We start from the raw sequence: 24,658 nt of genomic DNA on the forward strand, positions 1-24,658 counted from the left end.
AATTGGAGCAGTGTAGCATTGGAGGCAAAATGTTGCTATGGATAAAGGGCTGGTTGAGTGGGAGAAGACAGAGAGTAGTAATTAATGGACACTGCTCTTTGTGGACTAATGTTATTATTGGAGTCCTTCAAGGTTCAGTGTTGGGTCCATTGTTGTTTTCTGTATTTATAAATGATATTGATGATGGTATATCAGGCTTAAATGTCCAAGTTTTGCAGACGATACGAAGGTTGGCAGGGTTGTTAATGACACTAATGTCAGTACACTGCTGCAACAAGATCTAGAAAAGTTGAGCAGATAGGCTAAGAGGTGACAAAAGAAGTTTAACATTAACAAATGTAAAGTACTACATATGGGAAGCAGTAATCCCAGAGTAACGTATCAACTCTATGGTACCACACTGACAGTGGTAGAGAATGAAAAGGACCTGGGGGTAATTGTGCAGGCAGATATGAAGTTTTCTGAGCAGTGCAGACGGTCTGCAGGGGTAGCTCATGGTGTCTTGTCAATGATATATACAGGAATTTTTCTAGCAGGGATAAGGATGTGACCATTGCCTTGTATAAGGCAATGGTCAGACCACACCTTGAGTAGCGTAAACAGGTCTGGAAGACTCATTTTAAGAAGAATGTAGAGCTGTTGGAACTAGTACAGAGAAGGGCAATAAGATTAGTGAATGGAACAAAGGATTGCTCTTACGAAGAAAGACTTAAGTTTTGCAAATTATAGTGTCTGGAGACTAGGCACCTGCTAGGTGATCTGATTAAGGTGTATAAAGCCTTCAATGGTTTCAGCATGCTCAATGCTGATGGGATTCTTCCTCTTGCTCAGAATAATCGCCTGAGAGGGCATAAATTCAAATTGAGAAGAGATGGTTGTAGGATAGATGTACGGAAGTTTACCTTTAGCCAGCAGGTGGTTGATTGCTGGAACAAACTTCCACCTATCATTGTAGAAGTTGATAGCTTAAATATATTCAAGGCAGAACTTGACAGACATTTGGAGCTAGTAAATGGGTGAAATAAGGGTTTTTTTGGGTTTTTTTGGCTGATGCTATATAAACTTGCTTTCTTGCATCATGTGCCTTTGCTAATGCTATATAAGCTTGCTTTCTTGCGTCATGTGCCTTTGCTAATGCTATATAATGCTTTCTTGCATCATGTGCCTTTGTTAATGTAAAAGAGCCACTAGGTGACATTGATCACAATGTACTGATGTGAGATTTACTTAAAGATGTAACTACCATCATGGGTAAAGGGAAGGGTTTTTGCTTTCATAACGGTGACTACAGTGGTCTCAGACTGTTTTTAAATTCTATACAGTGTGACGAACTGATGATGTTACCAACAGCAAATTGAAAATGGGAAGCATTCAAAGAATTAATCTTGGAAGCTACTAGTCTTTTCATACCAACTAAGAAATACTGTTCAAGGTTCAGGCCTAAATTAATTTTAGATGAATTTATGAGGCTTGTGGTAAAGAACAAAAATTAATGGGATTCATATAACTTATCAGGCGACACAGAAGCCTACGGTTGATATAAGCTAGTCTGTAATCGAGTCACAAAGAGGTTAGGCAGGTAAAAGCAGATTACGAGAAATCTTTGGAAAAGGACGCAAAGAAAAACAGCAGAGTTCTTTATTTATGTAAACTCTAGAAGGAAGGGGATGAATCAAATTGGTCCACTTAACATAGATGGTTCGACATTGATCCTGCTCAAGTAGCTGATAAACTGAATGAGTATTTTGCACCTATATTCACACATGAGTTATTCAAGGAGCGGAATGTCAGAAGTGTTTATCAAACTGTAAAAGGGAGCTAAATGATTTTGTAATAACTGAGAGCCAAGTGGAGGAGAAACTGTTGAAGTTAAACATAAAAAAGACACCTAGGGTGGATGGAATCTATCCAGTTATAATGAAGGAGGCAGCAAGGGAAGTAAGCAAACCTTTACCCATAATTATGAGAGCATCCTTAGAGTCAGGAGAGGTCCCCATGGACTGGAGGTGTGCAAATGTATAACCAATTCACAAATGGAGTTCAAAAGGTGACAAAAGTAACTACAGACCTGTTAGTTTAACTTCTTTTCCGGGAAAAATAATGGAGTCCCTGTTAAAGAGGTGATACAGGATCACCTAGTCAAGAAAACAGTAACAGCTCATTCACAGCATGGATTTGTTAAGGGGAAGTCTTGTCTGACCAATTTGACTGGATACTATGATGTGGTCAAAAAGGAACTAGATTCAAAAATTAATTTTTAAATGATATACTTGGATTTCAGGAAAGCTTTTGATACTGTTACATATGGAAGACTGCTGTACAAATATGAGTGGTGTGGCATTAAGGGCAAGTTGCTGTAATGGTTAAAGGGATGGTTGAGTGGCAGATGGCAGAGAGGAGTAAAAAATGTACACTGGTCTAAGTGGACTAATGTTATTAGTGGAGTCCCCAGGGTTCGGTGCTGGGCTCTGTTGTTTTTTGTAATTATAAATGATATTGATAACGGTATATCAGGCTTAATGTCCAAGCATGCAGATGATACAAAGATGATAGAAATACAGTATGCTACCAACAGGATGTAGAAAAGTTAGGCAGATGGGCTGAGAAATGGCAACTGAAGTTTAACATTGACAAATGCAAAGTACTGCATATGGGTAGCAGTAACCCAAGAGAAATTTACCAAATGTATGGTACCACACTCAGGGAGATGGAAAATGAAAAGGATCTGATGTAATTGTGCAGTCAGTTATGAAGTTCTCTGAGCAGTGCAGATGGGCTGCCAGAGCAGGTCATGGAGTTTTGTCAATAATATATAGCAATTTTGCTAGCAGAGACAAGGAGGTGATTACTCCTTTGTATAAGGCAATGGGCAGGCCACACCTGGAGTACTGTGTACAGGTCTGAAGGCCTCATTTAAGGAAGGATGTAGAGTTGCTAGAATGAGTATAGAGAAGGGCAACAAAACTGGTGAAGGAAACAAACGGATGCTCTTACGAAGAAAGGCTTAAGTTCTGCAAGTTGCAGCATCTGGAGACTAGGCACCTGTGAGGTGATCTGATTGGGGTGCATAATGCCTTGAATGGTTTGAGCAGGCTCAATGTTGACAGGATATTTCTGCTTGCTCAGATTAAAAACCTGAGGGGACATAGATTCAAATTGAGGAAAGACAGTTGTAGAATAGATGTGCAGAAGTTTGCCTTTAGCCAGCAGGTTGGTGATTGCTGAAATAGACTTCTATCTGTTGTGGGAGTTGATAGCTTAAATAAATTTAAGACTGAACTAGACAAACATTTAGTGACCAGATGGGCAAAATGGGAAGGGTTTTTTTTTTGTTTGTTTGTTTTTTTTTTAGTAGCTGATGCTGTATAAGCTTGCTTTCTTGCATCATATGCCTCAACTAATGGTATTGCATTTGCGATAATACCGATAGCTGGAATTCTGTGGGATTTTATGTTATTATGGTGAAATGTGTGTCCCCTTCACTGAAATCTTCAGTAATAAAAAGAAAACCTTTAAGAACCTTCTCTTCATTCCTATTTTTAAGCTTGTTACTCCATATCTCGCTTGTGCAATTTGTACATGCAGTGATCGTCAATACTGATTGCTTATTATTATTCTGTTTTAAATTTTACAATCCTAAAAAGGAAAAAAAAAATTCAATGAAAAAATTTAATGTAAGTTCGAAGTTACATAAGTTGGAAACTTACTACAGTATATCCAAAAATGTTCAGCAACCCACGTACAAAATATGACAATAGATAAAAAACTTACCAAGCACTACTTGTGTGTCCGATATGATGCTTTCCTTTATTTTTTACAATTTCATGCATGGTTTGGTCACCAACATTATAATGGTTCTTTAGAGATTGCACAGATGCACCATTTTTAAACTTTTGAATAATTTCAAGCTTTTGTTTAATTGAAAGCGCAACTCGTTTCCGTTTACTCATCATTTTCGCGATTTGTAAACAAAAATAATTTTTCATTATCTCTGAAATAAATAACAAAAAAAAATTTTTCTCTTTGCGGTGCGACTAAACACAACAATCGAAGCAATGCAGTAAAACAAACATTTGTTCTCTCTCTTTCTTTTTTTTTTTGAGCGTCGGGAATGAAGACAGTGGGGGTTGCAAGATAATGCCCTGCATGTCACTTATTTACGACTTGAAAAACATCTGTTTCATCATCGTCATCAGCCATTTTCAATCCACTGCAGGATGACGGCCTCTCCAGCAACTTTCCAGTTCCTTCTGATTTTAGCACTGGCCATTTACTACTCACAAACTCATGAATTTCGTATATCCATCTCTGCCTTTGTCTTCCAGGTTTCCTTCTAGCTCCTCTTGGGTACCATTCTGTTATTTTCTTAGTCCATCTGTCATCATGTCTTCAAGCTGTGTCCAGCCCAAGATCATTTTAGTTCTTTAGTTTTGATAAGAATGTCCTTTACTTAAGTATGCTGCCTAATCCATCTGTTTCTCTTCTTATCCAAGTCTGATTCCCATTATAATTTGTTCCATTCTTCACTGTGTAGTTGTCAGCTTCTCTTCCATTCTTTTAGTGGGTGCCCCCAAGTTTCACTTCCAGAAGTCATGGTGGGGAGTATACATTGGTTCATTATTTTACGTTTCAGATAAACTGGGATATTGCTCCTCAGTATGTGACTATATTTCCTGAATGATATCCATCCAAAATTTATTCTTCTTTTGACTTCCAGTCATTTATCATTATTACAGCTAATAACTTATCCCAGACACGTATATGACTCCACCTTTTCAATTACTGCTCCTTCAATCATTATTTCCCTTTCTGTGGCATACTTGTTCATCATTACTTTTATTTTAGCCATATTCATCTTCAGTCCTAAATCCTTACTAACTGTGCATAACTGAATTAGATTTTCCTCTAATTCTTTGGGGTTGTGGCTTATGACCACAATGTCATCTGCAAATCGTAAATGGTTTAGGTACTCTCCGTTCACATTGACTCCTTTCTGCGACCAGTCTAATTCTCTGAAAGCTTTCTCAAGGGCAGCAGTAAACAGCTTCGGAGATATTGTGTCTCCTTGTCGAACTCCTTTCTCGATTTTAAATTTCCTACTGTCTTTGTCTAGTCTAATAAAGGAGGTTGCATTCTCGTATATTTTCTTCAAAATCATAATATGTGGGGTATTTATGCCTTGTCTTTCCAGTGCTTGAAACATTGCCTTATGCTGTATGGAGTCAAATGCCTTTTCATAATCCACAAATGCCAGGCATAATGGTGTTTTATATTCATTTGCTTTCTCCATTAGCTGTGATATTACGTGAAGGTGATCCATAGTTGAGAATCCTGTCCTAAAGCCAGCATGCTCTTTCGGTTGATTCTCATCAAGTATTCTTTCTAATCTGTTAGTAATGATCCTTGTGAACAACTTGTAGATGTGGGATAACAAGCTAATTGGTCTATAATTTCCAATTTCTGATTTATCTCCTTTCTTATGTAGCAAAACTATGATTGCATTATTCCACTGCTTAGGCGTCACACCTTTTCTAATGCACTTTGTGAAGAGCCTTGCCAGTTTTTGTGTTATGTCTCTTCCTCCCAATTTTAACAACTCTACAGTAACTTCATCTTCCCCCGGGGCTTTCTGATTCTTCATTTTCTTCAATGCATGTTCTACCTCATCAGGAAGAATATCGGGTATGTCGTATGCGTTGCTAATTTGCAATCCATCTTTCCCACTGCTGGCATTATTCCTTCGCTCCTTGTATGATTCTATATAGTAGTCTTCTGCTATTCGAATGATGCCTTCTCTGCTATTTATAAGTACACCGTCGCTATTCTTCAGTTTCAGTATCATTTATCTTTCTGTATTACTGCTCGTGGCTGCTGATTTAAATCCTTTGTTTTCCCTTAATGCTTGTTCTACCTTTCTTGTGTCCTCTCTGAGACTCTTTCTAATGGCTTTGCATAACTCAGTATACTCAATTTTCTCCTTGTCAGTGTTTATCTTCCTCTTCATTTTTCGCCTTCGGTTCATCATAAAAAGTGTTTCTTGACTAATTTTTTCTTCTTTGGATTTCTTTTTCCCTATAGGTTTTTTGGGCTTTATCACTTTCAGAAAGTTGTAATATTCCTCGTCGATATCTTGGTCCTGAGCAGTCTGCAGAAGCTCAAACTTGTTCTTAAGTTGCAGTTAATGCTTTTTCTCCTCTTCTGTTATCTCAAAGACCTTTGTATTATTTACTCGAGTCAGTGTTTTCCTTTCCTTTCCTACATCTATATCAAGTGTACATCTTACCATTCTGTGATCACTTCCAACATTTACCTAATTCAGGACAGTAACATCATTCACAATACATCTTCTGTTAGTGAGGATGAAGTCGATTTCATTAGTTGTTAATCCATTTGGACTCTTCCATGTCCACTTTCTGTTCACCCTTTTCTTGAAAAAAGTGTTCATTACTGACAATCCTTGAGATTCTGCAAATTCCACAAGTCTTTCGCCTCTTTCATCAATTCCAAAATTTCCTATAGTTCCCCTTTCTGCACTGTTTTGTCTTTTTCCAACCTTAGCATTGAAGTCCCCCATAATAATAGTGTAGTGGGTTTTCTGCTCATCTAGAAGACTCTCAATTTCGGTGTACATTTCTTCAACCTCTTCATCATCACGGCTCGATGTTGGTGCATAAATCATTATAACCTTTAGCTTGTACCTCTTAGAAATCTTGAGTATTAGTCTTGACACCCTTAGTGATGTACTTTTGAATTCCAAAATGTTGATTTTTAAATCTTTATGAACCAGAAACCCAACTCCACCTTCACTCCTTTCACTGTTTCCATTGGTGTACAGCAGATTTCCACTTAATAAACTTATAAGTGATTCATTTCTTCTTCTTGTTTCAGCCAAACCGATGATATTCCAATTCACATTTTCTAATTCCTTTTCCAGCTCTGGGTACGACCACTCCTGACCACCTGGTCATACCCAGAGATTCTTAGCACCCTCTGCTTCCACTCTGATCCTCTCGCTGCCATAAGAGGGGGAGTGAAAGCCGCTGGGGACTGAGGGCCATTTGTTTTGTTGTGCTGTCATATGCTGAAGGGTTTGGTCTCTTCCTCTTCACGCTTACCAGGCATCTTAAAGAGAACCACTCTACACGTTCGTTGCCACCTAAGTGACGTAACAGGGCTTACCATCGAGAAGGTGTGTATGAGTGGATTTTAGGGAGGCAGGCCAACCGGACTTCTCCTAAATCTTCTGTAATAGAAAGATATTGGATCCATCAGTGTTTTAGACTGAGTGTCTGATAATACACAGGATACCTGTTCCCCTCTAAGCACCCTTATATAGGTATAAACATCTGTTTATACTTATTCTAATTATTACTTGAATTTTATGGCTTCTGGTTGATTTTTTTTTTTTTTTTTTAATTTTTTTATTTGGAGCCTTGCAGTGTCCCGGTTAATCTGGAGTATCGAAGTGTCCCGATTAGTCTGCTTCCCCGGTAAATCGAGAGTCTGCTGTATATATTTCAGGATTAATTTCCCAGTTTGCAGTTGATACGAAGATTGGCAGAGTTGTTACCAGGTACCAGTAATGACAGTACACTGCTGTAACCATATATGGAAAAGGTAGATTGGCTGAGAAGTGTCAACTGAACTTTACCATTCACAAACAGGAGTTCTGCATATGGGTAGCAATAACTCCAGAGTAAAGTACCAACTGTGCAGTACTATACTCAGGGCAGTACACCTTGAGTACTGCATACAGGTCTTGAGGCCTCTTCTTAGGAAGGATGCAGAGTTGCTGGAATGATTTACCGTTCGTAACTTTCCCGCCTTTGTGATACGATAGTTATATACCGTACCAGATAGCGTTAGTTGAACTTCGTTAGCAGTTAAATTGTACTTTTAAATAAATACATATAACGACTTAGATTACAAACGTAATATAATTAATTATATTTAACATAATTAATAACATAACATAATTAATTATAATTAATAGAATCATGACTCAGACCAGAGCAGCAAAGCAAAAGGCTCAAGCTAATGGAAGTGCTGTGGCTCAAAGCAGAACTGAGGGGGGGCAGTTGTCCTCTGACTCACAGCCTTATAAAATGCACTGTTTGCTTGATGTTTGCAGAGCAATCGAGTACGGGACATGATACTGCCATGGGGGGATGTCTTTGTGGGTGCGCGATGCAAGAAGTGTATCGATATCAGGCAAGAACTCAGCGTTCTTGTGGGCCTATATGAGAGCTTGAAGGACAGGGTGGATGCCCTCGAAGAAACTAAATTGAAGGGCCCATCAAGCTCTCAGCTGCCCACATCAACGGCAGATCTTGCACTTGGGCATCACGTGACACAGAGGCAACCCCCAAGGCAGAATGCGCTGGTCCCGAAGGAACTAGTAGTTGTTGGTGACTCTATTGTCAGGGAAACGGGGAACATGCTTTGTAAAAAGGATAAGTGGAACAGGACCAGGGTATGTCTGCCAGGGGCAACGGTTGATGGCGTTGTAGAGCGAATATCATCTTTTAAGGGCACAAAAGGTGATATAATTGTACACGTTGGCACTAATGATATTAAGAATAGGAGATCGGCAGAATTACTTAACAAGTACAGATCACTGTTGAACAAAAGCTGAGAATTAGGGTTGAAATTGAAAGTGTCTGCAATTCTGCCCAGACACGATAGGAGGGAGTATATGATGAGAGCCTTGTCGATCAATTCGGCCCTGGAAAGATTGTGCAAGGCTCAAGAGGTAAACTTTTTTTCAGCCTGAACTGTACTTGTTAACAGGAGAGATTGCTTCTACAGGGATGGGATACACTTAAATAGAAAGGGTGCAAGAATATTTGCTGATGCTATCGAGGCAGTGTTAGGCGGGTCGGAAAACTGCTAGCTTGGGGGGAGACAAAGACCAATAGATTGACAGTAGCCACTGGCAGAGGTGAAAGAGATTCTTGCACTGCTTCTATTACAATGAGCAGAAGCCTGAAAAACAAGATGCATGATATTTCAGAGACTGCTGGGAGCCATTGCGGTACAAGTAAACACATGGGTTGTGTTAGGGTAGCTAAGAATAGAAACAGGTGCAGGTATACTTGCGTGTACACCAATGCTAGGAGTTTAGTAAATAAATTTGATGAATTTGAGGTATTGCTCAAAACATCAAAGGCAGATATTGTTGGGATATCAGAGACGTGGTGTCACACAGATATAAGGGATGCAGAACTGGAATTTGGGGAGTACAACGTCTAAAGAAAGGATAGGAAGAGAGGAGGGGTTATGCTATTAGTTAAGAAATACATAAAATCCAAGGAAGTGAAGCCATTCGACATCGCTGGACAGTGCAGTGTCGAGTCAGTTTGGTGTGACATAAGCATTGGGAGATCAAAATTGAGAGTAGGAGTGTGCTATAGGCCTAATGACTCTGATGAGTATAATAAGAAACTGTACAGGGAAATAGAGTGGGCCAGTAAATCAGAGAGTCTTATAATGGGGGATTTCAATTATCCAGATATTGACTGGAATTTGGGGGCTGGTCACTCACACACTAGCAAAGTTTTTTTGTGGATTTATTGGATGATTGTTTTCTACAGCAGCATGTTCGGGAGGCAACTAGAGGGAGTAATACTCTTGATTTGATTATCAGCAGTGATTCTTCATGCATTAAGAATCAGCAGATAAATGAACCACTAGGTGGCAGTGATCACAGTGTGCTGAAGTGGGATTTACTCAAAGAGGTAACTACCATTAGGGGTAAAGGGAAGGGTTATTGCTTCCGTAAAGGCGACTACGATGGACTGAGACAGTATTTAAATTCTATACAGTGGGACCAACTGATGATGTTACCAACAGCAAATTCAAAATGGGAAGCATTCAAAGAACTTATCTTGGAAGCTACTAGGCTTTACATACCAACTAAGAAATATTGTTCAAGGTTTAGGCCAAAATGGATGTCAGATGAACTAATGAGGCATATGGCAGAGAAGAAAAATGCATGGGATACTTACAAATTAACACATGACACAGAAGCCTATGATAGATACAAGTTGATATGCAACCAAGTTACAAAGGAGGTTAGGCAGGCAAAGGCAGATTACGAGAAATCCTTGGCAAGGGATGCAAAGAAAAACAGCAAAGAGTTCTTTACTTACGTAAACTATAGAAGGAAGGGGATGAATCAGATTGGTCCACTTGATATTGATGGGTCAACTGTTGATGATCCTGCTCAGGTAGCTAACAAACTAAATGAATATTTTGCATCGACATTCACACATGAGGAGTTATTCAGCGAGGGGAATGCCAGAGGTGTATTCAACTCTAGCAGTAAGCTACAGAATCTTGAAATAACTGGGAGTAAAGTGGAGGAGAAACTGTTGAAGATAAACACAAGAAAGGCACCCGGGGTGGATGGGATCTATCCAGTTATATTAAAGGAGGCAGCAATGGAAGTAAGCAAACCCTTAGCCATAATTATGAGAGCTTCCTTGGACTCAGGAGAGGTACCCATAGACTGGAGATGTGCAAATGTGACCCCAATTCACAAAGGAGGATCAAAGGCTGACACGAGTAATTATAGACCTGTGAGCTTAACTTCTGTTCCAGGAAAATTAATGGAGGCACTGGTTAAAGAAGCACTGCAGGATCATTTAGACAAGACTTCAGTTATAGTTCGGACACAGCATGGTTTTGTTAAGGGGAAGTCTTGCCTGACCAATTTGATTGGATACTATGATGCAGTCACAAAAGAACTGGATGCAGGGAATAACTTTGATATTATATACTTGGATCTTAGAAAGGCTTTTGATACTGTTGCACATGGAAGACTGCTACACAAATTGGAGCAGTGTGACATTGGAGGCAAATTGCTGCTATGGATAAAGGGGTGGTCGAGGGGGAGAAGACAGAGAGTGGTAATCAATGGACACTGCTCATCATGGACTAATGTTATTAGTGGAGTCCCTCAGGGCTCAGTGTTGGGTCCATTATTGTTTTCTGTATTTATAAATGATATTGATGATGGTATATCAAGCTTAATGTCCAAGTTTGCAGACGATAAAAAGGTTGGCAGGGTTGTCAAGGACAGTACTGACACTATGCTGCTACAACAGGATCTGGAAAGGTTGAGCAGATGGGCTGAGAGGTGGCAAATGAAGTTTAACATTGACAAATGTAAAGTACTACACATGGGAAACAGCAACCCCAGAGCAACATATCAACTCTGTGGTACTACACTGACAGTGGTAGAGAATGAAAGGGACTTGGGGGTGGTTGTGCAGGAAGATATGAAGTTCTCTGAGCAGTGCAGACGGGCTGCAAGGGTAGCTCATGGAGTATTGTCAATGATATACAGGAATTTTTCCAGAAGGGATAAGGAGGTGATTATTCCCTTGTATAAGGCAATGGTCAGGCCACACCTAGAGTACTGTATATAGGTCTGGAGGCCTCATTTCAAGAAGGATGTAGAGCTGCTGGAACTAGTACAGAGAAGAGCAACAAGATTAGTGAATGGAACAAAGGGGTGCTCTTACGAAGAAAGGCTTAAGTTTTGCAAATTACAGTGTCTGGAGACTAGGCACCAGCGAGGTGATCTGATAGAGGTGTATAAAGCCTTGAATGGTTTGAGCATGCTCAATGCTGATGGGATTTTTCCTCTAGCTCAGAATAATCACCTGAGAGGGCATAAATTCAAATTGAGGAAAGACAGATGTAGGATAGATGTGCGGAAATTTGCCTTTAGCCAGCGGGTGGTTGGTTGGTGGAACAGACTTCCATCCCTTGTAGTGGAAGTTGATAGCCTAAATAAGTTTAAGGCTCAGCTGGACAGGTATTTTGAGCGAACAGAGGGGTGAAGTGGAAGTGGGTTTTTTTTTTTTTTTTTTGGCTGATGCTGCATAAGCTTGCTTTCTTGCATCAAATGCCTCTACTAATGCTAATGAGTACAGAGAAGTACAAAGAGATTGGTGAGTGAAAAAAAAGGAGTACTCTTACCACGAAAAGCTTCAGTTCTGCAAATTGCAGCATCTTCAGATTAGGCATCTGCAAGGCGATCAGATTGAGGTGTATAATTCTCTGAATGGTTTGAGTAAGCTCAAGGCTGATGGAATTCTTCCTCTTGCTCACATTATACACCTGAGGGAGCATAAATTCAAATTGAGGGAACACAGTTGCAGAATAGATGTGTGAAAATTTGCCTTTAGCCAGCGAGTGGTTGATTGCTAAAGTGAAAGTTGGTCATCATCATCATCAGTAATTCAGTCTTATGACTAGTCAGTTCCTCTGCCACCAGAGAGTAATGAGCTGTCACCATCTTTGTCTCTCCTGTGCATTTGTTTTAGTTCCTCAAAGTTTTGAAGTCCTGCTTCATCCAGCAACGTCCCAACGAAGGTCTTATTTGGTCTACCCTTGGGGCATTTTCCCTCCACAGTCCCCTCCATTGTGTCCAGAAGTAATCCACCATTTTGAATCACGTGGCCCACCCATTTTAGTCTAGTTGATCTTATTCTACCAAAAATTTTCTTTTGTTATTGGACACATCTTAATACTTCCACATTTGACACTTTTTCAGTCCATTTAATTTTTTTCCATCCTGCACCAGCACCACATCCCAAAGGCCACAAGTCTCTTTTTATCTCACTTTGTTAGAATCCATATCTCTGCTGCATATAGTGCGACTGACTAGATAAATGCCTTTATTATCTTCTTCTGAATTTCTTATGACATCTTCTGTGTAATTAAGGACAATTTATACTTGAGTGGAAGTTGATAGCTTAAATAAATTCAAGGAAGAACTGTACAAACTTTTGGAGCGAATGAATGGGTGAAATGAGAACGGGTAGTTTTTTTTTTTGTTTTTTTTTTTAGCCTCTTCTTTGGGAGAAATGTACAAAAAATACATACTGCGTTATATCTCTTTAATCAGAATTTTTTTAAAGGGAACCGATTGTTAAGAGTTTGGCAGCTTACTACAAGTACAAACCCCAGGCAGTACTAGAGACAGCAACCCACAAGCTATACTGGGACCATCACTGTTTACAGATAAATCAACTATTTAAAATAATAACAGTGTTACACACCCTGTTTATACTATACCAGCTTACACATTTTCAGCTGACCAATTCTTTTTTCTAATTATGCAAAGACATCACTCTCATATATAAGTCATGACTAAATGACTCTATAGTTCAGTAAGACAAATAAAATTGCACCATGATTAAATGTGCATGCACATGTGGAAGCATATGCACAAAGAGAAATTTTCATCAGTTTTCAGTTTAAGCATCTTTGATCTAGGGATAAGCATAAATTTCAGCTGTTTGTTTATCTTCAACAACTTTAAATTTTAGTATTTAATTCAGTTCTGTTATTCATTAACACACACAAAGAGCAAACAAGTACCAAGTTAACATTAGCATTAGGAGAGGAACAAGATGCAAGAAAGCAAGCTTATACAGCATTAGCCAAAAAAAAAAAAAAAAAAAAAACCATTCCCCTTTCACTGATCCATTCATTCCATATGTTTGTCTAGTTCCGCCTTGAATTTATTTAAGCTATCAACTTCCACAACAACAGATGGAAGTTTGTTCCAGCAATCAACTACCCGCTGGCTAAAAGCAAACTTCCACACATCTATTCTACAACTATCTTTCCTCAGTTTGAATCTATGTCCCCTCAGGTTTGTAATCTGAGCAAGTGGAAGAATCACAACAGCACTGAGCCTGCTCAATCCATTCAAGGCCTTATACACCTCAATCAGATTGCCTCGCAGATGCCTAATCACCACAAGTTGCAATGTGCAGAACTTAAGCCTATCTTCATACGAGCATCCCTTTGTTCCCTTCACCAGTCTTGCTGCACTTCTCTGTACTCATTCCAAAAACTCTACATCCTTCCTAAAATGAGGCTTCCAGACCTGTACATAGCACCCAAGGTGTGGCCTGATAATTGCCTTATACATGGAGATAAACAACTCCTTATCCCTGCTCGCAAAATTCCTGTATATATCATTGACAAGACCCCATGACCTACTCCGGCAGCCTGTCTACACTGCTCAGAAAACTTCATATCATGGCAACTACTCATATGTTAAGCATTGGCTTAAAATAAAAAATATTTATAAATAATAATTTTTAAAAAAATTATACATAAAAGTTATTTATAAATAATACCAAAGATTGCGAGAAACCTTTTGCAAAGGCTTCTTTACTTATATAAACTATAGAAAGAAAGGGATGAATTACATTGGTCCGTGATATCGATGGTTTGACTGTTGATGATCCTGTTCAAATAGCTGACAAACTAAATGGGTATTCTGCATCTACATTCACACATAAGGAATTCTGTAGGGGAGTGGAGGACACAAGCTCTAACAGGGAGCTAAATGATTTTGTAATAACTGAGAGCAAAGTGGAGGAGAAATTGTTGAAATTAAACATAAGAAAGGCACCTGGGATGGATGGGATCTATCCAGTTAAATTAAAGGAGGTGGCAAAGGAAGTAAGCAACCCCTTAGCCATAATTATGAGACCATCCTTGGACTCAGAGAAGGTTTTCACGGACTGGAGATGTGCAAAGCAAATCTATCTACAATTCACAAAAAGGGGATCAAAGGGTGACACGAATAATTAAAGGCCTGTTAGTTTAACTTCTGTTCTGGGGAAAATAATGGAGTCACTGATTAAGAAACATTACAGGATCATCTACACAAAACTGCAGTAAAAATTCAGACACACCATGGTTTTGCTAAGTGGAAGTCCTGTGTGACCAATCTGATTGGATACTACGATCTGGTCACAAAGGAACTAGATGCAAAAAATAATTTTTAATATCATACACTTGGATTTCAAGAAAGCTTTTGATACTATTGCACAAGCAAGACTACTGTACAAATTGGAGTAGTATGGCATTAAAGGCAAGTTTCTACAATGGATAAAAGGATGAATGAGTGGGAGAAGGCAGAGAATGATAATCAATGGACACTGCTCTTCATGGACTAATTTTATTAGTGGAGTCAACCCAGGGTTCAGAGTTGGGCCAATTGTTGTTTTGTTTATTTATCAATGATATTGATGAAGGTATATCAGGCTTAACATCGAAGTTTGCTGATGATACAAAGGTATCATCAGTTATCACACTGATGATACCTCAAAGGTATCACACTACCAGTTACTGTTATTAACAACCCTTGGCAGGGTTGTTAATGACAGTAACTGGCAGTGTCCTCTGCAACAGGATCTAAAAAAGTTGGGCAGATGGGCTGAGAAGTGGCAACTGAAGTTGAACATTGCAAAGTACAAATACAAATGCAAAGTACTGCATATGGGTAGCAATAACCCAAGAGAAACTTACCAACTGTGTGGTACTACACTCAGGAAAGTAGAAAAGATCTAGGGGTAATTGTGCAGTCAAATATGAAGTTTGCCAAGGAGTGCAGACAGGCTGCCAGAGCAGGTCATAGAGTCTTATCAATGACATACATATAGGAATTTTGCTAGCAGGGACAGGGAGGTGATTATCCCGTTATACAAGGCTGTGGTCGGGCCACACCTAGAGTACTGTGTACAGGTCTGGAGGCCTCATTTTAGAAAAGATGTAGAGTTGCTAGAACGAGTAAAGAGAAGGGCAACAAGATTGCTGAGAGGATCCAAGGGGTGTGCTTACGAAGAAAGGCTTAAGTTCTGCAAGTTGCAGCATCTGGAGACTAGGCACCTGTGAGGTGATCTGATCAAGGTGTATAAGGCCTTGAATCGTTTGAGCAGGCCTAATGCTGACGGGATACGTCCGCTTGCTCAGAATAAGAACCTGAGGGGGCATAGATTCAAACTGAGGAAAGACAGTTGTAGAATAGATGTGCAGAAGTTTGCCTTTAGCCAGCGGGTAATTGATTGCTGGAACAGACTTCTATCTGTTGTTGTGGAAGTTGATAGCTTTAAAAAATCCAAGAAATAACTAGACAAACATTTGGAATAAATAGATCAGTGAAATGGGAATGGTTTTTTTTTTGTTTTTTTTTTGGTTAATGCTGTATAATCTTGCTTTCTTGCATCATATGCCTCTACTAATGCTAAAATATGAAAATTTTTAAAACTAGTAGAAAAGGAAAGTTCTTACTTGACTGCCATATCTTTAGCATCAAATACTTGTTTCTCAATTAAAGACTTTGCAAGGGACCAGGTCATTGCAGTGTCATCTGTATATGGTTGAATTTGAACTTTACCTGTAAGAGTTAATGGTAATCAATAGCAGCCGAAATAATCAAAAATATATTAAAAAAGTGCAATTTAAAATGATTCATAAACAAAGGGAGAAAGGAAAAATTCTCTTACTCTTTAGCAGTTACAAGAACAGACCGAAGTTCAAAGCATTCAAAGAACTTATCTTGGAAGCTACTAGGCTTTACATACCAACTAAGAAATATTGTTCAAGGTTTAGGCCTAAATGGATGTCAGATAAACTAATGAGACATTTAATGGGAAGCATTCAAAGAACTTATCTTGGAAGCTACTAGGCTTTACATACCAACTAAGAAATATTGTTCAAGGTTTAGGCCTAAATGGATGTCAGATAAACTAATGAGACATATGGCAGGAAAGAAAAATGCATGGGATACATACAAATTAACACGTGACACAGAAGCCTATGATAGATACAAGTTGATCTGTAACCACGTTACAAAGGAGGTTAGACAGGCGAAGGCAGATTACAAGAAATCTTTGGCAAGGGATGCAAAGAAAAACAGCAAAGAGTTCTTTAATTATGTAAACTCTAGAGGGAAGGGGATGAATCAGATTGGTCCACTTGATATCGATGGGTCAACTGTTGATGTTCCTGCTCAGGTAGCTAACAAACTAAATGAATATTTTGCATCGACATTCACACATGAGGAGTTATTCAGCAAGGGGAATGCCAGAGGTGTATTCAACTCTGGCAGTAAGCTAGAGAATCTTGTAATAACTGAGAGTAAAGTGGAGGAGAAATTGTTGAAGATAAATACAAGGAAGGCACGTGGGGTGGATGGGATCTATCCAGTTATATTAAAGGAGGCAGCAAAGGAAGTAATCAAGCCCTTAGCCATAATTATGAGAGCTTCCTTGGACTCAGGGAAGGTACCCATGGACTGGAGATGTGCAAATGTGACCCCAATTCACAAAGGAGGATCAAAGGCTGACACAAGTAATTATAGACCTGCGAGTTTAACTTCTGTTAGCATTAGCATTAGTAGAGGCATTTGATGCAAGAAAGCAAGCTTATGCAGCATCAGCCAAAAAAAAAAAAAAATTAATTAATAAAAAATAACCACTTCCACTTCACCCTTCTGTTCATTCGAAATACCTGTCCAGCTGAGCCTTAAACTTTTTTAGGCTATCAACTTCCACAACAAGGGATGGAAGTCTGTTCTACCAACCAACCACCCGCTGGTTAAAGGCAAATTTCCTCACATCTATCCTACATCTGTCCTTCCTCAATTTGAATTTATGCGCTCTCAGGTGATTATTCTGAGCAAGAGGAAGAATCCCATCAGCATTGAGCATGCTCAAACCATTCAAGGCTTTATACACCTCTATCAGATCACATCGCCGGTGCCTAGTCTCCATGCACTGTAATTTGCAAAACTTAAGCATTTCTTCGTAAGAGTAACCCTTCGTTCACTAACCTTGTTGCTATCCTCTGTACTCGTTCCAGCAGCTCTACATCCTTCTTGAAATGAGGCCTCCAGACCTGTATACAGTACTCAAGGTTTGGTCTGACCAATGCCTTATACAAGGGAATAATCACTTCCTTATCCCTGCTAGAAAAATTCCTGTATATCATTGACAAGACACCATGAGCTACTCTTGCAGCCCGTCTGCACTGTCCGAGAACTTCATATCTTCCTGCACAATTACCCCCAGGTCCTTTTCATTCTCTACCACTCTCAGTGTAATACCACAGAGTTGATACGTTGTTCTGGGGTTGCTGGTTCCCATATGTAGTACTTTACATTTGTCAATGTTAAACTTCATTTGCCACCTCTCAGCCCATCTGCTTAACCTTTCCAGATCCTGTTGCAGTAGCATAGTGTCAGTAGTGTCCTTGAAAACCCTGCCAACCATCCTATCGTCTGCAAACTTGGACATTAAGCTTGATATACCATCATACCATCAGTGTTGGGTCCATTGTTGTTTTCTGTATTTATAAATGATATTGATGATGGTGTATCAGGCTTAATGTCCAAGTTTGCAGACGATACAAAGGTTGGCAGGGTTGTTAAGGACACTACTGATACTATGCTGCTGCAACAGGATCTGGAAAGGTTGAGCAGATGGGCTGAGAGGTGGCAAATGAAGTTTAACATTGACAAATGTAAAGTACTACATATGGGAAACAGTAACCCCAGATCAACGTATCAACTCTGTGGTACTACGCTGACAGTGGTAGAGAATGAAAAGGACCTGGGGGTAATTGTGCAGGCAGATATGAAGTTCTCTGAGCAGTGCAGACGAGCTGCAAGAGTAGCTCATGGTGTCTTGTCAATGATATACAGGAATTTTTCTAGCAGGGACAGGGATGTGATTATTCCCTTGTATAAGGCATTGGTCAGGCCACACCTTGAGTACTGTATACAGGTCTGGAGGCCTCATTTCAAGAAGGATGTAGAGCTGCTGGAACGAGTACAGAGAAGGGCAACAAGATTAGTGAATGGAACAAAGGGTTGCTCTTACGAAGAAAGGCTTAAGTTTTGCAAATTACAGAGCCTGGAGACTAGGCATCGCCGAGGTGATCTGATAGAGGTGTACAAGGCTTTGAATGGCTTGAGCATGCTCAATGCCGATGGAATTCTTCCTCTTGCTCAGAATAATCACCTGAGAGGGCATAAATTCAAATTGAGGAAGGACGGATGTCGGATAGATGTGCGGAAATTCGCCTTTAGCCAGCGGGCAGTTGGTTTGTGGAATAGACTTCCATCGCTTGTTGTTGAAGTTGATAGCCTAAACAAATTTAAGGCTCAGCTGGACAGGTATTTCGAACGAATTGAGGGGTGAAATGGGAGTAGTGGTTGTTTTTTTTTTTTTTGTTTTTTTTCTTTTTTTTTAGCTGATGCTGAATAAGCTTGCTTTCTTGCATCATATGCCTCTACTAATGCTAATGCTAATCATCAATATCATTTAAAAATACAGAAAACAATAATGGACCCTATACTGAACCCTGAGGGACTCCACTAATAACATTAGTCCACGATGAGCAGTGTCCATTGATTACCACTCTCTGTCTTCTCCCTCTCAACCACCCCATTATCCATAGCAGAAATCTGCGTCCAATGCCACACTGCTCCAATTTGTGCAGCAATCTTCCATATGCAACAGTATCAAAAGCCTTTCTAAGATCCAAGTATATAATATCCTGCATCCAGTTCTTTTGTGACTGCATCATAGTATCCAATCAAATTGGTCAGGCAAGACTTCCCCTTAACAAAACCATGCTGTGTCCGAGCTATAACTGAATTCTTGTCTAGATGATCCTGCAGTGCTTCTTTAACCAGCACCTCCATTAATTTTCCGGGAACAGAAGTTAAACTAACAGGTCTATAATTACTTGTGTCGCCCTTTAATCCTGCTTTGTGAATTGGGGTCACATTTGCACATCTCCAGTCCATGGGTACTTCCCCTGAGTCCAAGGAAGCTCTCATAATTATGGCTAAGGGTTTGCTTACTTCCTTTGCTGCATCCTTTAATATAACTGGATAGATACCATCCACCCCCACGTGCCTTCCTTGTATTTATCTTCAACAATTTCTCCTCCACTTTACTCTCAGTTATTACAAGATTCTCTAGCTTACTGCCAGAGTTGAATACACGTCTGGCATTCCCTTCGCTGAATAACTCTTCATGTGTGAATGTCGATGCAAAATATTCATTTAGTTTCTTAACTACCTGAGCAGGATCATCAACAGTTGACCCATCGATATCAAGTGGACCAATCTGATTCATCCCCTTCCTTCTAGAGTTTACATAAGTAAAGAACTCTTTGCTGTTTTTCTTTGAATCCCTTGCCAAAGATTTCTCGTAATCTGCCTTCACCTATCTAACCTCCTTTGTAACTTGGTTACAGATCAACTTGTATCTATCATAGGCTTCTGTGTCGCGTGTTAATTTGTATGTATCCCATGCATTTTTCTTCTCTGCCATATGACTCTTAGTTCATCTGACATCCACTTAGGCCTAAACAGGGGCTCACATCTGGTGAGTATGGGCATGGCACACCCAGGGTCCTGAGCTGGATATCATCATTCTTCTCTTTCTTGGTGATTCCCTTCTATTTCTGACCCCCCCCTCTTCTCTCTCTCTCTCTCTCTCTCTCTCTCTCTCTCAAGAGAGAATCAGAATTTTTTTTTTTTTTTTTTTTTGGCTGGTGCAGCAAAAGCCTCAGGCTTCCTTGCACCATATGGCTAATAATAATAATAATAAACCTTGAACAATATTTCTTAGTTGGTATGTAAAGCCTAGTAGCTTCCAATATAAGTTCTTGGAATGCTTCCCATTTTGAATTTGCTGTTGGTAACATCATCAATTGGTCCCACTGTATAGAATTTAAAAACTGTCTCAGTCCATCGTAGTCACCTTTACGAAAACAATAACCCTTCCTTTTACCCCTAATGGTAGTTACCTCTTTGAGTAACTCCCACTTCAGCACATTGTGATCACTGCCACCTAGTGGTTCATTTATCTGCAGATTGTTAATGCATGAAGAATCACTGCTGATAATCAAATCAAGAGTATTACTCCCTCTAGTTGCCTCCCGAACATGCTGATGTAGAAAACAATCATCCAATAAATCCACAAAAGCCTTGCTAGTGTGTGAGAGACCAGCCCCCAAATTCCAGTCAATATCTGGGAAATTAAAATCCCCCATTATAAGACTCTCTGATTTACTGGCCCACTCTATTTCCCTGTACAGTTTCTTATTATACTCATCAGAGTCATTAGGCCTATAGCACACTCCTACTCTCAATTTTGATCTCCCAATGCTTATGTCACACCAAACTGACTCGACACTGCACTGTCCAGCAATGTCGACTGGATTCACTTCCGTGGATTTTATGTATTTCTTAACTAATAGCATTACCCCTCCTCCCTTCCTATCCTTTCTGTAGACATTGTACTCCCCAAATTCCAGTTCTGCATTCCTTATGACACCTCGTCTCTGAAATCCCCACAATATCTGCCTTTGATGTTTTGAGCAATACCTTAAATTCATCAAATTTATTTACTAAACTCCTAGCATTGGTGTACACTCAAGTATACATGCGCCTGTTCTTTTTCTTAGCTACCCTAACACAAACCATGTGTTTATTTGTACCCCAATGATTCCCAGCAGTCTCTGAAACATCCTGCATCTTATTTTCCAGGCTGCGGCTCATTCCAACAGAAGCAGTGCAAGAATCACTTTCAACTCTGCCAGTGGCTACTGTTAATCTATTAGTCCTTGTATCCCCCCCAATCTAGCAGTTTTCCGACCCACCTAACACTGCCTCGATAGCATCAGCAAACATTCTTGCACCCTTTCTATTTAAGTGTATCCCATCCCTGTAGAAGCAGTCTCTTCTGTTAACAAGTACAGACCAATCTGAAAAAAATTCTACCCCTTGAGCCTTGCACAGTCTTTCCAGGGCCGAATTGATCGACAGGGCTTTCATCATATACTCCCTCCTATCGTGTCTCGGCAGAATTGCAGACACTTCCAAATTCAACCCTAATTCATGGCTTTTTTTCAACAGTGACCTGTATTTGTTAAGTAATTCCGCCGGTCTCCTACTCTTAATATCATTAGTGCAACGTGTACAACTATATCACCTTTTCTGCCCTTAAAAGCTGATATCCACTCTACAACGTCATCAACCTTTGTCCCTGGCAGACATAATCTGGTCCTGTTCCACCTATCGTTTTTACAAAGCATGTTTCCCCGTTTCCCTGACAATAGAGTCACCAACAACTACTAGTTCCTTTGGGACCAGTGCATTCTGTTTTGGGGGCTGCCACTGTGTTGCGTGATGACCAAGTGCAAGCTCTGGCATTGGTGTGGGCAGCTGAGAGCTTGATGGGCCACTCACTTTTAATCCTTCCAGGGCATCCACCCTGTCCTTCAAGCTCTCATATTGGCCCATAACAACGCTGAGTTGTCGCCTGATTTCCTTAGACTCCTTGCATCCCGCCCACATACACACAAAGACATCCCCCATGGCAGTATCATGTCCCGTACCCGACTGCTCCACAAACATCAAGCAAGTAGTGCATTTTAATAGGCTATAATTCAGAGGGCAACTGACCCCCCCCCCTCACTTCTCCCCTGAGCCACAGCACTCCCATTAGCTTGAGCCTTTTGCTTTGCTGCTCTGGTCTGAGTCATGATTTCGATTTAATTTCAATAAAATTTCAATTTCAGTACAAAATTAAAACCCTAAACTTATATCCCAACACAGTTATAACGCTATATTTATGTTTCAGTATCGAGTGTTATCTACGAAATCCCTTTATATAACTTCCGTATCAAGTTAAGTATTAATTATTTATTTTTTACTAATTATTTATGTTACGTAACCCAAGTCGTTATATGTATAGTTAAAAGTACAATTTAATTGACAATGAAGTTCAACAAGATTAATTATCTGATTAATTGACAATATTATGTACTATACTATACTATATAAAGCTTATGCTATCTATTTCGAGGTATTTTGTATCGCGTAACAACGGCGGAAATTTACGATCAGTAAACACGTGGATTTGATACCCTTTCCAATACTAAGTAATACCTACAAAATCTCTATCTAAGTTACTTTAATCTAAGTATCGTAAATAGGAATATAAATCTACTCTAGAAAATAATAATAATAATAATAAATTTTCTGTTTATACTCCGGGACGCCCAAACAGTCAGAGGAGTTAACAAGATAGTCAGAATACAAGAAACAGCACCGTATTGAGTAGTCACGGGCTTGAACCCCGGTCACTCAAGGCACGTGTACTTATGCACCCGCGCGCTAATAAGTTAATATGCCAATTTAAGCTAATAAAACAGAAAATAAATCAGAAAAAACTTCTGTTCCAGGAGTGGCAAAAATGTACGTCCGCACAGGCTACTCCATATTATGATTTTGAAAAAATATTTTAGTTCTTATTTTGCTCGCTAGATGGTGTCACTTATTTTTCGATTTTAATGCACATGGGAAACAGCAACCCCCAGAGCAACGTATCAACTCTGTGGTACTACACTGACAGTGGTAGAGAATGAAAGGGGCCTGGGGGTGGTTGTGCAGGCAGATATGAAGTTCTCTGAACAGTGCAGACGGGCTGCAAGAGTAGCTCATGGTGTATTGTCAATGATATATAGGAATTTTTCTAGCAGGGATAAGGAGGTGATTATTCCCTTGTATAAGGCAATGGTTAGGCCACACTAGATTACTGTATACAGGCCTGGAGGCCTCATTTCAAGAAGGATGTAGAGCTGCTGGAACGAGTACAGAGAAGGGCAACAAGATTAGTGAATGGAACAAAGCGGTGCTCTTACGAAGAAAAGCTTAAGTTTTGCAAATTACAGTGTCTGGAGACTAGGCACCAGCGAGGTGATCTGATAGAGGTGTATATTTATTTGTTATGTGGTTTTTTAGGAGCATTAGCAAGTAAGGCCATATTGCTCAGGAGATATGCAGTGGTCATTCCCTGACCTTTCCGCATCCTCTGTATTTGGTGGTGACGGGCTAGAACCCCGGTCTAATCAAGAAGCGGGTGCTATGCACTGCTGCTCCTTCCCACCTGGCTACGGAGGCGGCAATAGAGGTGTATAAAGCCTTGAATGGTTTGAGCATGCTCAATGCTGATGGGATTCTTCCTCTTGCTCAGAATAATCACCTGAGAGGGCATAAATTCAAATTGAGGAAAGACAGATGTAGGATAGACGAACGAACAGAGGGGTGAAGTGGAAGTGGTTATTTTTTATTTTATTTTTATTTTTTTATTATTATTTTTTTTGGCCGATGCTGCATAAGCTGGCTCTCTTGCATCAAATGCCTCTACTAATGCTAATGCTATCTGCTTGCCCTCCTCCCTAGGGAAGGAGTTTCCCAGGGAGGAAAAGAAAATAAGTGCAAAGTGAAGAGGAAGAAAGGAGAAGAGAGGAGGTGGACTCCCCCGGCCCCAATCCAGGATAATTGTTAGAGAGCGAAAAAATAAAAAAATAAATAAAAGATTGAGAGAGAGGGTTTGCTGGCCTGGCCTGGGGAATCCCAGCCCAGGAGAGAGTGCAAGAAAAAAAAAAATAATAAATAATAATAATAATAGTAATAAATAAATAAATAAAAAAGAAAAAAATTTTTGATCTCACACCCCAGCTGGGAACAGAAAAGAGCGATGACCAGGGTGCCAGCAACAGAATGTTTAAAAAAAAAAAAAAAAAAAAAGTTGTTTCCATCTGCATAGGGAGTATCCAGCACCAGACAGAGAGGAAAGGATAGCAGTAGGGTGCTATTGCTGCCCAGGCTCCAGTGGGTGATCCTGGAGCCAGGGCAGATTGTGAAAAAAAAAAAAAGGGGGGGGGAGGGTGAAGTCTTTCAGTCACCAAATGCAGCACATCCAACAGTATGAGGACTCTATCAGTATTCTATCAGTTGGTTGGCATTAGTCGGCAG

The 24,658-nt window shown here is 39.8% G+C and overlaps 1 protein-coding gene across 2 annotated transcripts in view; it reads right to left on the reverse strand.

Moving 5' to 3' along the window:
* The window catches only part of LOC150089662 (ADP-ribosylhydrolase ARH3-like), a 162,841-nt gene that overhangs the window by 130,676 nt on the left and 7,507 nt on the right, over positions 1–24,658 (reverse strand). For both annotated transcript variants that reach the window (XM_090389585.1, XM_090389584.1), the window contains exon 2: positions 16,108–16,213. In XM_090389585.1, the coding sequence (XP_090245711.1) occupies positions 16,108–16,213 (106 nt within the window). The remainder of the gene's footprint in view (positions 1–16,107; positions 16,214–24,658) is intronic.

Source organism: Mastigoproctus giganteus, chromosome 2, assembly GCF_048544385.1.
Source record: "Mastigoproctus giganteus isolate SK-2022 chromosome 2, ASM4854438v1, whole genome shotgun sequence".
Classification (NCBI taxonomy): domain Eukaryota; kingdom Metazoa; phylum Arthropoda; class Arachnida; order Uropygi; family Thelyphonidae; genus Mastigoproctus; species Mastigoproctus giganteus.